Source organism: Meles meles, chromosome 10, assembly GCF_922984935.1.
Source record: "Meles meles chromosome 10, mMelMel3.1 paternal haplotype, whole genome shotgun sequence".
Taxonomy (NCBI): Eukaryota; Metazoa; Chordata; class Mammalia; order Carnivora; family Mustelidae; genus Meles; species Meles meles.
Window position 1 is genome coordinate 2,688,967 of NC_060075.1, and position 18,317 is coordinate 2,707,283.

An 18,317-nucleotide genomic window follows, 5' to 3' on the forward strand; every position below is an offset into this window, starting at 1 on the left:
CACTTCTATATCTAAAGCCAACGCTCAGTTGTGACTATGACTTTCTGTGTATTAACACTAAAGGCAGAGCCTCCGGAAAAAAAACCAGCAAGTGAGGTCTAATTTAGAAATATATAAAAACCAAGGTTCAAACGCTAGTCTCTTATCTCTCTGCTAAAACTTTCCAATGGCTCTCCGGATCTGGTGATCAAGATTCGAGCCCGAGGCCATAAAACAGCCCATAAAAGCCCCCGTCTCCAGACGGACTTGCTTTCTGCACTCTGGTCACCATGGCCTTCCTACAGTGAGAACACTGGCCATGACCTCCCTGCCACAGGACCTTCGTCAGTGCCCTCCCCCAGCTGTCCCCTACCTGCCTGAAGGCTCTTCCCTTTCCCCTGACCTCCTGGCTTCCCCCAGGCAGCTCCTCCCCTTCACTCAAAGTCCCTTCATCGGGTCTCCCTACCTGCGCATCACAGCACCCATCGGGGGCTGCTTTACCTGCAGCCAGGACGCCGCCCCCGCCCACGCCGCACCCAGGCTGCGGGAGCAGCTCCTCCGCTCCCAGCACGTCTGCCTGACACGCTCCATCAGCAGCTGTCCTGACCACAGGCACCGGCACCAGGGTAGGAGCTCCCGGCCACGAGCGCCTGAGGAAGTGGCAGTGCTTACTAGCCACGGCTGCCAAAAAGCCCTGCGGACACGCACAGCAAATGCAACAAAATGCAGAACTCCAACGCCAGGCCACTGCACCTGCCAACTCCGCCGGGCCCCTGCCGTGGCGTGGCTGCCTCCTTGTCCACCAATACCCTCGTTTTTAACGTTTAAATAGTGACATTACCTTCTCTCTGAACTGCCACAAGAGAACAATTCAAAAAGTGAACTCAGTACAGCAAAAAGTCTGTTTGAGTCATGTCAGTGACCTGTTTCAAGAAAGGCAGCGGACAACGGCATCTCTTTTTGATTCATCTGCCTCTGGAACTCACCGTGACGGGCTGGGCGTGCGCAGACGGGGCCCAGAGCAATGGCGCTCAGCGAGCGCGCCCGGCGCCCAGCTCTCTGCCCCGCAGAGGCAGGCCTGACCCCAGAGCTGAGCAGACAAAGTCCAGCATGAGCCCCATCATCTGCCTGCACCAGATTTCAGGCTGTGTTCAAAGAGCGATGGAGACACACCAACGAACACAGAGCCAGCCCGCAGGGGCTCCCACTGGCCCATCTGGGACAATCAAAACTCAAAACCGACAACAGGAACTGTTCACTGGATAAAGTGAGAATCCACAGCCCAGACTGCTGGGAACACATGAGCCCGTAAGTCAGCGAGCGAATAGGAAGCTATCAGAGTAAGCCCACATCGGGGCTTACTAAAAACAGTGAAAATCTGACAAGAAATGAAACATCTCCATAGTCTCCAAGTTCCTTCCCATAAATCACATATCGATTACGGAGAGTGAGACTGCAACCCTGCGGACAGAGACTTGCAAACACCACGTCGCACAGGTGATCCAAGTTACCAACACCAGACAAACATGTCAGGAGCCTCCCGCCAGGACCCACTGAGAACACGACGTCCTTCTATGGGGCTCCTGCCCGAAGCACATCACTTGAAAGAGCACGAGAAAAAGTAAGACAAGCCCAAATTCAAGGACATCTGACAAGATCATCAGCCTCCCCTCTTTAAAAAAGTCAAGGGCAGGGGCGCCTGGGTGGCTCAGTGGGTTAAAGCCTCTGCCTTCGGCTCAGCTCATGATCTCAGGGTCCTGGGATCGAGCCCCGCATCGGGCTCTCTGCTCGGCAGGGAGCCTGCTTCCTCCTCTCTCTCTCTCTGCCTGCCTCTCTGCCTACCTGTGGTCTCTGTCTGTCAAATAAAATCTTTAAAAAAAATTAAAATTAAAATTAAAAAGTCAAGGGCAAAACACACAAAGGCCAAGCTGCTGTCCCAAAGTCGTGGGGACCATAAACACAGCACATGCCCTTGAGCCGGGCTGGGACTGTGGCTCTGCACGGGGAGAGCCAAGCCGGGGACGAGCTGCACTGTGTCGATGCTGCGTCTCCCCAGTTCTGAGGACGTGTCCCCGTGGATGTGCAAGAGGAGAGACGCGGCGAGGCTGTGGCGGACTCCCCGGCGGTGACAGAGCGGCACTGAGTGTGGGGCGGGCAGAGAGAGACAGCGGCAACGCAACGGGGCAAAACATAAAGCGGGGGGGCAGGAGGTCCTTATCCTGTTTTTGCAACTTCTCTTCAACCGAAATTACATCAGAATAAAACGTCCTCCACCAAACACAGAACGATGAGGTATGTACGCGTTCCCTCTTCTACGACATCCTAAAGTAAGTCTGAGAGTAACCTGGGAGCGGGGGAGGGCAGGCAGGAACGCACGCATGCAGTCCGACCCCCCAGAGCAAGCGCACACGCACAGATACGCTGGGACCTTCTGCAAGCAGCACTTGACAGCCTTTTAAAAATAAAATACAAGAGTATTGCGACTGGACAGCTGGCTTTCCTGCTGAGGCATTCTGGCTTCTCCCATTTCTCTGTGTGGCCGGCAGAACAAAAGACTGTTTACTTAATTTGCTGCCAAATTCTTAAAATTTTTATTACCTCCATTAGACTAAAGCCGCTGAATTCAGAGTTTGCTTTCGTCTTCTTCAAGAGCTCCAGGAACTGCCGCTCTGACTAAGCCACTGCTCCTCCCTGGGGTGGCCTCCGAGAGCGGCTCCTCGCACCCGCCCCTGCCTGGGACCCTCCCAGGTGGCCTGGGGGAGCACGCCGCAGTTTCCAGAGGACACCGGGGCCCATGGGGGCCACGAATGAAGGTTCCCTGAAGTCACGACCCAACACGCCCTAGCCCAGACCCAGAGCTGCAGTCCTGGAGCAAGTCCTTCATGAAGGAGGCACCCGCGGCTTGTGCGTGCTCGGCTTTTCTGCTACGTGATCACAAAGCATAGCTGGATGACGACAGTGAGTTTACACTGAGTAAACACTTTATATTTTTATATTTTTACTTGAGTAGTTTTCCTGGATTATGTATTGGTTATAAACAAAATGATGTAAAAAGATTGCTCTTTTGGTTTCTGAAAATTAAATACTTAAAGTATCTTTCTGAGAAATGAGCAAGTGAATTTTTCCATATATGACATAATAAAAAAGAACCATTCCATCAAGTACAGCTCTTTAGGCAGATTACTTATGTATAAGTAACTCTCGGGAAGGCGTATGGAATTCTGGAAATATTCAACAATATCCAACACTTCATAAACCACCACTCTACACACACTCACTCCTTTGGTAGTCTTACCTAGCGAAGCCAGACCACCAACTATGAGTGGGAAAACTAAAATCCACGTATATGTTGATGAGTCTTACAACACAGGTCTCTTTAAACAGCAAATTCCCCTAGTTTTCACCCCCGTGTTTTCATACAAAATGCGACCTCATTTGACCAACACAGGAGCACTTGCAGATTCATTCAGAGCACACGGCGAGTGACGGCCACAGGGAGGCCGGCTACCCCGTCCCTCGCTCTACCGAGCCAGGGGTCAGGGCGCCCGTGCTTACCCCCATGTTAAAGTTCTAGACCAGGAATGATGGAAACCCGGCCACACTCCAGTCCTGTACCCACACCGCTGCTGCTATGCACCCATCATGACACTTTTCTCCAACTTCGGAAACCTCAACACTCTCCAGGCGGTCGCTACCGCCTGGGGTTGGCCAGAAAAGTGAAAGCTCATCACCCCCTCATGGGAGAAGCCCCGGCCAAAACTCTGAATCAATGCTGCTACGCACTCCCTGAGAACAGCAGGATATCATCCCTGACCAAGAATTAAGGAACACTTCGGAACAAGGCAGCAGCCAAAACCACCTTATAAATACAAATCCTGAGAACCTCAGCTCCAGCCACCAGCAGCTGCGTGGCCCGGGGCTACGCACATGACGTCTCCGGGACGAATGTCCTCCCCCGTCAGGCCGGCATGCAGGCACCGGCCTCGCAAAGCCGCCCCGCTCGGCAGCGCCACTGTGTGGCGTGAGCTGCGACCGCGCTCCTGCCGGGGCCTTAGCAGCGCCCGAGAAGCGAGAAGCAAGAAGCAGGCACCCGTCCGCGGGGCGCCTTCCGCGTGCCAGACGCGCCTTCATGCGCCCCCACAGCTACTTCACAACCCGGCGCGGAGCCCAGACATTGGGGTTCAGAGAAAGGAACTGACATGCGCGCACCCAGACGCGAGTCCTCCTCACGGACAGCCACACCGTTCCCACCGTGTCGCACCACCGCAGACGGGGGGACCGATGCGCTCTGTCCGGCCGAGGGAGCGCTTCCTCCGCTACCTTTCGTGAAAGGGCACTTCACAAGGACCAGTGACCAAGAAGATGCCAACAGAGAGCCCCGGTGAGGGCGAAGAACCACTCCTCGGGCTTTACCACGCAACTCGTCGCCGTGACTGTGAAAACCTATACCCACAAAGAATTTTGATTAAATTCTTTTTGAAAACGCCTCCTATGCCCGGGACGCATTAGCCGTAACAGAGAGAAACGATATAAAAGGACAAGAAATTCTCTTGTAATTAGAGTGAATTAAAATCACTTTAAAAATAAAATAATAAACTGACTTAAAAAACAACTACTGTTTTAAGACTCGGCTCTTTCACATTTTAAAAACCCCAATTTAATAAAACCCAGAGATTATCTGATTATAAATAATGACACATGGAAAAGAACAAAGAGAACTCTGTATTGATTCTCCATCGCCTCCGGTACACCTGGAGAACCCAAATTAAGTTTTAAGGCATTTCCAGTTTGTACATCAGAGTAAGAGTTCAGAGACATTTCTGCTTTCCGAAGCATCCGATGGACACCCAGCTGAACGTGATCTCCAGCGGGCCACCTTCCAGCAGGACACTACGCGCTGCCGTCGTCCTATGTCCCTCTAGAGACCAAGCAATGCAACTAGAGGAGGCCACGGCGAATGGAAAGGATAACGTAACTGCATCTATTTGAGGCCAGTTTAGGTCAGAAAAAAGCCAAGGAAATAAGCTGGCCCTCTCCACAGTAGACCTCTCTGAGGAACGTTACAAGGACAACATCCTGCAACTCTGCACTAACAGGGCGTGGAGACGTCCAGGCCTCACGACGAAATATAAGGACGTGAACAGATGACGAGATGTTTTTATTCCCTAAGTAACGATAAACCTGAAACGCACAAATACTGCTCTGCACGGTGTGACGTGCTAAGCCCGTCGGAGCCTGACCAGGATGCCGGCTGAGCCCCAGGCATACCTCCGAGGCTCACGCAGAAAGAGGGAGGCCCGCAGGGGCGGAGACAAGAGTCAGGAGAAATGGGAGCTCACCCAGCACCTAACGAAACAGTTTCCTTTTCGCATCACCTGCACAGTTACGAATATGTTCCCTTAAGGATAGTTCTACCCACACAAAAAGACCCAAGGCCTCTTGGGAAATACCAATGTTTTCTGGTTCAGAGACAGACACGCAAGGGATACTGATCTCCCAGTCAGTTGAAGGTTGCCAACACGCCACGGCAGGACTTGCTGGAATAAATCCCAAGACACAGAACATGTTGGCTAGATGACTTAATTACAAAGAGATAAAAAGTTATTCCAAATTTTGTCAAGTAGCTATTTTCGTGCAGCGGTCCTCTGTTGTTCCTCTGTGTACTGTATAATTACACAGCAGGATTCTGGAATACAGTCTTACAAAATATACATTTTCCCCCCAATGGAGAAAAAAACAAAAATTTAAGTACATAAATTCTTTTAAAGGAGAGGAGTTTATTAGTGTGAAAGCTGCTCTCAGAGCACAGCAGACCCTGGACCTCCCAGCCCACGAGAGACCCTCAATTCACACGAACCACACTGCACACAACACCAACCATGAATGTCACGGGAAAAGGCCTCCTCCCAACCGTGGCCCGTGGCCCCATGTCCCCTCCTCCTAAGTTTTTAACTCAAGCAAAAGAATGAGACATTGACAAAGTCTACCTAAAATAAGGTCAAAACAGAAGACCACAGATACCGTGAAACTGCTTCCTGCTTAGGTCTTGCCCGAAGAAAACAAATTCATACAGTGATGAAACAAGCTAGCGTGATAGCGTGATAGAGGCCATCTGCTTATCCACACTCCGAATCGCAATGAAAAGAGGTGAGAAAAACAGATTTGAAAAAACAGCACAGGGTCTGTTGAAGATGGAATCTCCAGATCATACTATTCTATCGAAATTTTTCTCATCGCATGTGAAAAGATCACACTTTTTGTCTACAGACCTAGAAATAAAAGATAAATCGAACTCCTTAAACGAGCAGCGACCAGTTGTCCCCTCGGGTGTCACTGGCCCACTCCGAGGGCCTGCGTCTGCAGTCCTGCCCTCCCCTCCTCCGTGCACAGCACAGATGGCACGCAAGGGGCAGCGCTGTCCTGACGCAGACCGCAGGGCACCCCGCTGTCAACACAGGACAGACAAGTCCCCTCCCGCGAGCGGGTCAAGAGCACGTGGCATGGTAAGGACGGATGCTACAGGGTGCTGCCTGACTGAGAACCTTCTGTAGGGCGATCTGTCTGCGGCAACCGTGTCTACTCTGGGTACAGAGCTCATCCGAATCGCAAGGGCTGCGCCTCACTGAGAATCATCTAGAAGGGGTACCGCCCGAAAGGAAAGAAAGGAGGCGCGCTCCCCTGCTGCACGCATGTGGTAAGATCGTACAGGACTTCACTGCGGACTTTGGTTAATCCTTTTGGTCTTCACCAGGGCGGAGATTAGCCTGAGAAGAGAAGATGGGACCAGCCTCTGAAACAACGCCGCTTAAAAGCAGCCGCAGGACGTGCGCTTGCCCCCCCGGGTGCTCCCTGGACCTACAGCTGCACACAACAGGATTGCTTGTCTTTTGGTAAAGAAAATTTTATTTTTAAAACAAACCTGATGGTTCTACCACAAATTATCTACAGAAATTAGCTAAAAGTGAGAAACACCTAATTTGGGGACCGTCCCACTGGTCTTTCAGGAAAACTCAAGACAGAGTCGGACAGACCACGGGTCTCAGCCCGCCGGAGAACTGCAACGGCAACTCTCGTCACCGAGCGCAAGCACGGAGCGGCTGGCCCGCGGGGCTGGAACAGAGGCAGCTCTGACTTCCCTTTGTTCGAAACCCTTCTCTGGGAATTAGGACATTCTGAGGGAAGCACAGATTCCAAGAGGCACCAGTTACCTCGTCAACTTACCCCGCCTGACAACTTAATCACCCTGACCTTGGAGCTGACGTGCGGCCCATCTCCGCCACCGCTGTTTGCCCGGTGCATGACAGTCCTTTTCGCGCCGGGCTTGGCGTCCGGGGGCCGGCCCTGCAGGGACGCCACTCGAGCGGTCTGCGAGGGGGGTGGCGGCCCCTCCCCGTCCGCAGGTTTCACCTGCAGGACTTTGTGCTGAGCTGGACTCTGAGGTACGGTTCTGGCCTGTCTCAAGTGTCTCAACGGTTTCATCAGTTGTCCTTGATACTGCATGTTAGCACCAGATGGCACCAAATTTGATGTTTTGGGCTGAACATTTGAAACAGTGACATCCTGGTTTTTCACGAGAAGTCTGTTTTTCACATTTTGTCTGACCTGTGCACCTGGGAAGGGTAACAGTGGGCTCCCGTTGGTGGGCGACGGGGCGGCGGCGGGCTGCTCCTGCTCGGCCGCGGCCGGGGGGGGCAGGTGCAGCTGTTGCTGGGCCAGGCGCTCGAGCAGCTCCTTCTTTCGCGCGCCCGCCTGCTGCTGCCGACGCAGCTCCTTCTGCTTCAGGATCTCTTCTCGCAGGCGCTTCTGTTCTTCTATCTTCAAGCGGTACAGCCTCGTTTCCTCATCTTCGTCGGGAAACTGCAAGAGAACACACGTCTGTTTTACTGCAGAGCGGGAGGCGAAACCGGCTGAGCCGGGCCGGCGCAGCAGCCCGAGAAAGTGCGCCTTCCAAAAACGCTCCGCTCGGGATCGGAAAGAAGCCATTCAGAATCTGCTTATAGACTTTAAGGATAACTCCTTCCTCTGGGAGGGAAAAACGATTACACGCAGCTCAAGCTAATTTGGAAAATCTTATCAGAATATTAGAAACTATTGAAAGAATGTAAATTTCCACTCATTTACAAGTTTGAAACCAATTAAACTATTCATTTAAGATATCAAAATATGGTTCGAATGGAAACGGCAACAGCAGGGGGACTGTGCTGTCACAGAGGCTTTATCTGGCTCTTCTCTGACGAACCAACAAAAGGTGGGTGTAAATGACCTGAAAGGGCTTGATTAGAACTATTGATTTTTCGTACAGAATTTTCAGCCTGATCTCAAACTCATTTGTCACAGAATAATTGGTTATAATGAACAGCACCAGTCAATCTCTCTGACCTTGAACTCATGCACTCCCCACAGAATCAAAATGCTGCCAATTGCAGTATTGGAATATTAATGGTATGTAAGGAATGCCTTTTACATGCCAGCCCCAAACTATTCTGAAAGTCCACCCAAAAAAATCTTTGAGAAAGTTCAGGAACTTACATAAAAAGCATCCCATGAGGAAAGTTTATTAAAGGATAAGCATTTGTTAAGAATGCCTGGGTGGTTCAGTGGGTTAAGCCGCTGCCTTCGGCTCGGGTCATGATCTCAGGGTCCTGGGATCGAGTCCCGCATCGGGCTCTCCGCTTCCCTCTCTCTCTCTCTGCCTGCCTCTGTCTACTTGTGATCTCTCTCTGTCAAATAAATAAATAAAATCTTAAAAAAAAAAAAAAGAATTACAGTAATTTTCTTTAAAAAAAAATCGCAGATGCCCTCATCCAAAGATCCTTTACAAAAGAACTTAATAGGATCTGATCTCACTATAATTCGGCCAGGAACAAATAAACCTTAAGAATCAGGAATTAAGACCAAAAGGCAGCTGAGGAGTCCGTGGGTGCTCCCAGAACCCACACCAAATGACCGACAGGACAGCGTCAGGCCTCATGAGGACTTGCCTGGCATTTCAGAAGCCATCTCAATCAACTTGGTTATCGACTTTCAAAGTCTAGGACAGATCTGACATAGCAAATCTAAGGTAGATGAAGGCTCAGGGAGGCATCCGGAGCAAAACAACACTTGTTAAGGGAAGACGGACAGACAGGAGGACGTGGACAACAGCTCAAAGGCGCAGGCGCCATGGCTTTCAGGGAGAGGCCGACTGCCGGGGGAGGCGGCAGGTCCGAGCACCTGCTGTTCCAGCACAGGAGTAATTCACATTCACCAAGCAATCAAGAAAGCATTCATACACATTCAAGTACATACGAACACACACTTGTACACAGCTCTGTCCTTTATTATATCATTTCCGATTGGGTGAACGTAAGAAAATAAACCACATTTACCCAAGCCACACAAATACAGACTTCTCACAAAGTGAATGGTGTCACTCTTGGTCACTCTGACCCCACCCCCAAATTTCAATGGAAAGATAACTGATTCAGAAAACATGACTCAGGGACGTCTAGGTCACGCATGCACCCACACACAGAGTGACAAGCGAAAACGTGAAGACGTCCAGCTTACATGATGGCTCCCTGCAAGTACCACTTCATACACAGAGCACCTGCTGGGTTCCAGAGGGCTTCCCCAAACCAGCCGGGGAGAGAGCAGCCCCAAGTGGCCTGCGGTGTGCCTAAAGCTCACTCCGCTCATTTGATTCAGCCAACGCTACTAGAAATTAAAGTGTCCCGTGACTTAATTTTTCTGAGCCAAATCAGGTTACACATACAAGGGGCGAGCTATCGCGACTGTAAGCAGGATAAAATTTTTAGCTAAAATTTCTTTTTATAAACTATCTTAAACCACTCTGTAAATCTACCAAATTTTTTCATATATTGACTTTAAAACCAAAAAACTCACCCCTTCTTCTAATATGATCTTAGTTGTTAACACTGTATCTTGAATTTGTCTTTACTTCCTCATGTGGTAATGTTACGTGACCACTGCTCCAAGCATTTACTAGGAAAGCCTGGGCACCTGGGTGGTGTGGTCTGTCAAACATTCCATCTAGATTCTGGCTCAGGTTGTGGTAACCGGATCACTGAGACGGAGCGCTCTGTCGGGCTCCACTGCTGGCGAGGAGCTTGTCTGGGATTCTCTCTCCTACTCCCTCTGCCCTTCCCTCCCACCAGCTCGCTCTCTAAAAAAATAAATGAATAAATATTTTAAAAAAAAGTTTATTAGGAAAATCTGACCCCACCCCCAAATTTCAATGGAAAGATAACTGATTCAGAAAACATGACTCAGGGACGTCTAGGTGACTCAGTCCGTAAAGCGTCTGCCTTCAGCTCAGGTCGTGATCCCAAGGTCCTCGGATCGAGCCCCTCATCAGGCTCCCTGTTCAGTGGGGAATCTGCTTCCCTTCCTCTCTCTCTGCCTGCTCTTTTGCCGCCCCCTGATTGTGCACGCTCTCTGACAAATAAAATCTTTTTTAGAAAAAAAAAATGTGACTTATTTCATGCCTCTATTACCTCATGAAGTTCTTCACACTGCTGTTTTCATGATTTTTTTTTTAAAGATTTTATTTATTTATTTGGCAGACAGAAATCACAAGTAGGCAGAGGCAGGCAGAGAGAGAGAGGAGGAAGCAGGCTCCCTGCTGAGCAGAGAGCCCGACACGGGGCTCGATCCCAGGACCCTGAGATCATGACCTGAGCCGAAGGCAGCGGCTTAACCCACTGAGCCACCCAGGCGCCCTGCGTTCTCACGATATCAATAAACGTCACTAACTCACTGTATACCTTCTCCGCACCGTGAAAAAATACTGGTCTGACTTCCACAGACTCATCTTTTCCCCAGACACAGAGGCCACTGCTGCAAACGGCGGACCCGCCCAGGGTGCGCTACCAACGCCGGGACAGCAGGCCGCGACGCTGGGTTAGGAGCCGTGCCTCACAGGTCTGCTCTACCGCTGCACCTGTATCTCAGGGACAGCCTGGGACTGAAGCTGGCACGGAAGCATCAGGTAAACAGACCCAACAACCTGCTACCCACCCTCTGGAGGTGCCAGGCTCTGCAGCACCAGCTACCACCGGACCGGCACACAAACGCCGCCTAACACCGTAAACCCGTGAGGATGAGTGCGTCTCACATGGACATGGCTGTTAGGTTCAACGAAGGATCAGCTGGAAAAAAGTGACCGTATTATGAAAAACTTGCTGCACAAGAGTACACTAAGAGGACCAAGCTGATTATAAGGCTTTCCATTCGAGATCAAAGATTTTTTTGAGATCAAAGATTTTTTAATGAAGACGGTCTTACCTCTGGTTCTGCTTTTGCCTCCTCCTTGGGCTGAACCGCAGGGCTGACTGGCTTGACTTTGGCTTCGGTCTTGCCCTGGGTGCTCCTGGGCCCACCCCCCGGCCTCGTGGGCGGTGACGTGCTGGCGACAGGCTTCCCTGGAGCCGCTGGCGTGGAGGAGCAGCGGCTGCTGCTCATCTCCATGACATGCGACGGCGCGATGGGCAGCTCCCGCAGATTACTGTTCCTCGGGGCAGCCGGCTGCATTTGCTGCATCGGCCGTTTGGATACATTCTGAGAAGCTGTATTCTAGCATGAGAAGAAAGAAATTCAAACTACAACTGGATACTTGGGAGAAGGAACATAAAAAGGTACATTCTTAGATAAAAATATTACAAGAATCATGTTAATTACTACGTGACCTCTCCTTCTGGGCGCTGATAACTTTCCCATGGTGAACACCTCCCTTCATGCACGGTTGTTCCTGCTCTATGGGGCAACACACACTACTGCTGAAGGTCAGGCCTGGCCAAGGTTATCCTACCTGCCTACGGACAGGCTCCTTCTGAACAGAAATTACCACCACAGGACCGCAATTGCTGCCTAAGGACGGGGACAGACATTTTTAACAAAACGGACTGGGCCAACAAAGGGCAACGGGCACCACTTTTACTGGGCCCCCTACATTTAGGGTGGAACAAGAAAAGAACAAGCAGTCAGTCAGTATCCTACAAAAACCACACCCTGCCAGGGAAACACGCTCAAAAGTTTCACCCGAGAGGAAATTCTTAGTCCTGCTCACCCCCTGGATTCTTAAGGAGAACCAACACCTGGAGGAGCGCACACGTAGTGGGGACGGCTCCGGGAGGACTGAGCTCCGACAGCACCAGGTCGGGGCTCAAGGGCACAAGGCAGCGGTGTATCTGTTACGCTGCTGTAACAGAACGAAGCCTCTGCTACAATGCAGCCCTTCCCAAGTCCTTCCTCATTTCTTACATCATGATAGTCTCAATGCTACTTTAGCAAAGAAAGAAAGGCTAGTGAGTACGAGAAAACGGAAATTACAAGTAGCTAAGTGACAGGCTTGCGGCTGCAGGTCAAGGGGAAGGACTTAAAGGAAAACCTAATTTCCTCCCCTGGCCCAGCACTCCAACCGTCAGCCTCTTCATGGAGTTACTTAATGGAAGACAAGACAACAGCAAAGACTACTGTCTTGTGTTTGTGGAGCAAGGCACATTTCCTAGTTTCCTTCCGTGCAAGATGAGTCACACGCTAGCTGATGGTCCCCAGCCTGTACCCTCATAGCTAAACGCACTGTTCATCTCCCACCATTAAAAACGGGCCTCATGAAGGCAGGAAACTGGCCCCTGTGTTCACGGGTACTTTCCCGGGAACTGGAATGGTGCCTAGCAACAGAGACTGGTCAGACAATTCTTCCTGAACTCATTTATTTACTCAGAGCCCAAGAAGACAGAGACAATCCAGCCATCAAAAAGCAGGCTACTGGCAAAGGCAGAGCGCCCACCACCCACAAGCATTTGCTAAAATTATATGTCTACGAATAATACCATCGATCGCTATGAAAATATCTGGACACACAGAAGTAAGAGGTACAGAACATCAATGCAGTCTTTCTGGCACAAACGGGACTTCCTTAATTTGGGTCCTCCTAAGAAAATCCGTTTCCCAAGTAAGCAGTTTTTTTAAACGTGCACTCACTTTACAGAAACGTACTACGCGTGTTTCAATAATTAAATCGGAACTGGAGAATGTTCCAGCTCCCAAGTACTGCCCCTCATGTCCCGGGCCCTCCAAGCCCCTCCTCCCCGGAAGACACTCACATGCCGCAGTCCCTGGCGCTGGGGGCCCTGCATCCGGCCGCTGCTGGGCGGAGGCTGCGCCGTCTGGACGTGAGGCCTGAACTGGGGCTGCGCCATGGGCATGAGCGGCGGCGGCGGCACGGACAGGTGGTGCTGGTGCTGGTGCGGGGGCTGGTGAGGCGGCTGCGGGGGCGGCTGGTGCTGCGGGGGCGGCTGGAGCGGCGGCTGGTGCTGCGGCTGGAGCGGGGGCTGCTGCGGGGGCTGCGGCTGCGGCTGGTGCGGTGGGGGCAGCGGGGGGTGCAGGGGCCCCTGGCCGGCGGGAAGAAAGAGACACGACAGTTTGTGAAGGTACACGCTGGTGACGTCCCAATGTGCAAAACCCCCAGCACCAGAAACCTGAAATGCCACTAAAATTTCGTTTTAGAACTTGTGGCCAGAGGTCAGAGGATCTGCCAAAAGCTAAGCTCGTACATTTTATATCTGCCCTGATATCTGCCCTCTCGGCCCCAAACTGCAGGAGGCCACTCTAAGGGAACAGCCACGGCTGCAAGCACAGCGCTGCAGACGCTGACGGCAGCGTTCCTGACACCAGGGGACTGGGAGCAACGACCGTGAGCCGACAGCAGCGGCGGCCACGGCCTGCGACCCGGGCAGCACCTGCTGGAGGCGGCGACGGGAGGGAGCTCGCGGGCAGGGGAGCCGCTGCCGCATCACCCGGCAGGGTGATGAGGCCGCACCGCACCCCCGGGGACCACCGGCGCCCGAATGCTGGTGGGGACCGTTCCCAGATCCTGGGATTTCTCACTTTCCTTTTTAAATACTCAAACATTGCTGCAATGGAAATGTATCCATAGTTTTTAATTTAAAAAAACTGAAGAAACATTTTACCCTACTTTAACACTGAAATCATTTTTTTTTTTTTAATTTCGATAGTCAGCATGTTTTCAAATAGTTGATTCAAGGATACCGTGATTCTGTATCTTACTAGCAGAGCCCTACGGGGCAAGAAGGATCTCACAGAAGCTCCGGGGCCCGTGCAACACCGCCTGCAGAGGGGGGCAAACCTTCCCTACCACAGGGGAACAGCGACTCCGTTCTTCCTGCCACGCAAAGAATCTTTCTGCTACATTTTCCAGGAACATAATCTGACAAAGAACTTTATTTCCATTGGTGACCCCTTCCAGAATCTTGCAATGAGGAGCAAAGGTATTATCAAAACATGTCCTAATTTTATTAGCAGTACCACCTTTAAAAAAATATCAAATACTGAATTTTTTCATTTCCCCCAAAATGAAAAATAACCTTTTTCTCCATTTCTCCTACGATTAGGGAGAAAAATAATATTGTCAAGAAAGTTGCCTTTAGTAAACAGCATGTTTAAGACTAAAGCCTTAGCCTCTACGTAACCTCCACACTCTACAGCAGACTCGGATGGCACAGGAAACGTCACCTTCTGCGACACAAAGACCCGAAGCTCCGGTGCTCCCCCTCTCCTCACAGCTTGATGCATACCTGCAGGTTGGGCTGCGCGTGGGTGGGCAGGAACGGCTGTCCCGGGCCGGGCAGGAAGGGCTGCCGAGGAGGGATGAAGGGCCGCGTGGCCGCCGAGCCCGGCTGGCTGAAGTGAAGGATCCCCACGGGACCTGGTGGCTGGAGGGCCGGCCGGACGGGCCTCTCTCTGGGGAACACGGGCTGCTGTCCCTGCTGACTAAACGCTGGTCCAGGCTGAGTGAACGGTAAGGGGCTAGGAGTGGGCACTGGGTGAGTGCTGCTAAGAAGCGTGGGGGGCGGCGGTGGTGGCGGGGGGCTTCGCTGTTCCAGAAAGAGATGACTCGGGAACCTTGGTTCACCTGAAACTGAACGGTGGTGCAACATTACCCTCGGCTTGCATACAACACACCCATCACCCCACAGGAGTCTTTTTTTTTTTTTTTTTTAAGATTTTATTTATTTGACAGACAAGATCACAAGCAGGCAGAGAGGCAGGCAGGGCAGGGAGGAGGAAGCAGGCTCCCTGCGGAGCAGAGAGCCCGATGTGGAGCTCGATGCCAGGACCCCGGGATCATGGCCTGAGCTGAAGCCAGAGGCTTTAACCCACTGAGCCACCCAGACGCCCCCAACAGTCTTATGTGCCATCTTACTGGGAACAAAAATGACAAGTGGCGGGCAGGATGCGAAGTCTACACTTCACAACTCATTTCTAGATTGCGTCCTCACTCCTTTTCCACAGAGGACTGCCTCCTTGGCAGGAGATCCTCATACCGCAGATACCAACAGTGTCCAACGTTGGCGTCTGCAGTGGCGAGGAAGTGCTCTGGTGCAAAATCTGACACTCTGCACACAAATCTACTGGAAGCTCAAGTCAGTCTACAGCATGGATGTGCTCAGGCACGTCACCCAACAGAACTCCGTTCTGTGAGCCGGGACCGTCCTTTACCTCCTAAGAAGAAAGGGTCTCGCTCCTGCGGCGGGGGCGGGGCCCTCCACTGGTCCTGGAGAGGAAGTCGCGGGGGCTGGCTGAAATTGCTGGGAACAGGCCCAGGTGTGTGCTGCGGGAACTCCGGAGGCCCCTACAGAACAATGGGAAAACAAGATGAGAGGCAGGGAAATGGCCATTTCTAGAAATGGAGACACGCGGGGTTCCAACCTGAAAACATCAAGTTACTGTGTCCCACAGCCTCCCACAAGGTCTCACGAAGTAAGTGATCCTACCATAAGGAAACAGGCAAACATCAAAATGCAGCATCAAAACATGAATTCCGTGTTCTGATATCACTATAGCAAACAAGAAAATTATTTTTAAAAGCTTACTGAAATCCATGCCATTACTGACCCCTGACCCTTCCCGCCCATTCATCTAAAAGCTGAAAGTCTACTTTCAAGCGTCCTTGGCGCTGATCTTCTGGAACATGCCGTATTTGCTACAACCATAAGCCACAGTCATGAAGCCCTTTACTCCCCAGGAACAAGAGGACAGTGAGCAGCGTCACGAACACAGCGCGCTCTGCAGCCACAGGACAACGTGAACTGTCTAAGAAACCATTCTGCTACAAAAGAAATGTCTCCCAGTTGGATTGCATTGGATGAGACACTTTGAATTCTCACAGAGTCACATTCTTCCACTAGACGTCTATTTAGAGACCAACTAAATTGCTTCATTTTCCAGTTGGCCTTTTACGTACTGGCGGAGATCTTGAAAAGCAGTACATTTGCATTTTCTTTTTTTTTTTCTCCTGGTGAGGCATTTAAAGAAAACCTCACCATTTTTTTTCCACTTCTCCAGAAAGAATTCATTAATTATACAGATCATCAAAATAACTTTCATTTAAAAAGCTCTTCTTTGAAACTCAGCCAGTATTTCAACTTTTAAAAAATACACTCCTTTCTCATAAACTTGAAATGCTAACTCTTTCTGTCATTTTATTACTAAGACACTTAGCTGTCATCTCTAAATGTGACATCCTCTTACAACATCGGTAACGTTTTTGCAAACTACACTGACTTTCCTTCTCTCTCTCAAAGTCTGTTCTCCCCGGGGCACTGTAAGATCACTGCACAGTAAACGGAAGAGCACCCACGAAAAGCTCCAGAAAAGCCCGCTGGCTGCAACAGTGGCCCGTCAGCAAGAGGACTGTCACCACTGGGAGAGCCCAAGGAACCGTCCTGGAGAACCCTGGGATCCAAGCCAACTCTCAGGAACGCTGGGTCTGTCCATGTTCTGAGAATCGGGCAACAAGCTCAAAGATCAAGTCGTAACACCCAGGCTAGTACCGAAACGACCTGTGGACCTGTCCGCGTGCGGGGCGTGGGGGCAGCAACGGTCCCTGATGAGGGAGACTCGGGTAACAGCCCTGGTGAAGTGTTGGCTCTGGAACTGGGCGGGTTACCTGGATTCAAGGCCGACTCTCGTGCTCCTCTGGCTGGTCTTGCAGCCCCAGGGACGCTAGCGCAGGAGGCCAGAGAACTGAGCCAGAGCCAAGGGCAGGGTCTGAACCAAGGCTAAGGTCTAGCTATCAGCAAACCACCACAGGAGACACTTCTCTCCACTTCACACGGATGCTCGGCCTCTGCACGCGGGAGCCAACGCTCCCAACACACCCCTACCGCACGGTGACTAACGACGCAGTGATGTACCCAGGATTCCAATAAACCACCTTGGTAAGGCCAGCGTGAGCCCACTGAGAACAGATACTGCGGGAGCACCTACTTCAAGGTAAGGACCAGTGGGCACTGGGGCCCCTGGGGCCACGAGTCCCCGGTACAACGGCCACCGTCGTCAGCCACGGCTTCCGCAGATGCCCCACGCCACGGTCTGTGCGGCGCCCCCGCCGCCTGAGCTCAGCACTGGGCAGCACAGCAGGGCGCACGTCCCACCTCACAGCCAAGCACACAGAAGCTCAGGACACTAAATCACTTGCCCATGGTGACACCATTCTCTTTTCTTTTAAATTTTATTTATTTTATTACCATCATTGTTTAAGTAGGCTCCACACCCAGTGTGAAGCTCAATGTGGGGCCTGAACTCACCACCCTGAGATCAAGACCTGAGCCCAGAGCCAGAGCTGGACGCCACCCAGGCAACCCTATTTTTGTTTTAATCAGAGATTTCAACACTCAGCAAGTTAAAAGCTCCCAAAGGGCTCATCTTGTTCCTCACATGAAAATGAACCAGGGGAAGTTTCAACCCATATGATATAAATCTTATCAAAATAACTAAATTTAGGGATTTTAAAAAGCCGATTTTCTCTTGACTTAGACATGAAAACAGCAGCCTACAGCCAACAGAACTGTGAATTCTGGAAACCATCGCATCATACACAAACCTCCACGTTTCCTAACTCACCCTTTTCTTTGGACAATGCTCGCTCTATGCACTGTCTCAGCCGAAGCGCGCCATCTCGACCAGGAAGGGCTCCTCCTGCGAGTCCTCCGTACGGACACTCCCCTTTCCCCCGCCCTGCTTCGCTCTCCCACCGGCTCCCTGGCTGGCCGGCCTCGACTTTGGGAGAGCCGCCCTACACACGGCCCGCGGACCCTGCCCCCGCCCACATGTCCCCCTTCTCCACACACAGCCGAGTGTTGCTGGGAGGCCGGAATCACTCGGAGTGTGGACTTCACTCTCACTGGCTCCCAGTGTCCCTGGCCGGTCTCTCACGTACTCATGCTCAGGAGCTCCAGCTGCCCAGGAGCCTCCGCCGACTCGGAGTGTCTGGCGCCCCGGCCCTCGCCGCACGGTCTTGCCTAGTGCTCCTC

The 18,317-nt window shown here is 51.6% G+C and overlaps 1 protein-coding gene across 7 annotated transcripts in view; it reads right to left on the bottom strand.

The window, feature by feature from the left end:
• RBM33 (RNA binding motif protein 33) overlaps window positions 1-18,317 on the bottom strand; it is a 129,900-nt gene that overhangs the window by 27,395 nt on the left and 84,188 nt on the right. For 3 of the 7 annotated variants that reach the window (XM_046021400.1, XM_046021398.1, XM_046021397.1), the window contains exons 10-14: window positions 15,502-15,634; window positions 14,577-14,920; window positions 13,086-13,373; window positions 11,266-11,553; window positions 7,201-7,836 (exon numbers count right to left, since the gene is read on the bottom strand). In XM_046021400.1, coding sequence (XP_045877356.1) covers window positions 7,201-7,836; window positions 11,266-11,553; window positions 13,086-13,373; window positions 14,577-14,920; window positions 15,502-15,634 — 1,689 coding nt within the window. The remainder of the gene's footprint in view (window positions 1-7,200; window positions 7,837-11,265; window positions 11,554-13,085; window positions 13,374-14,576; window positions 14,921-15,501; window positions 15,635-18,317) is intronic. The other 4 variants (XM_046021403.1, XM_046021402.1, XM_046021401.1 and 1 more) reach the window with 2 other exon arrangements.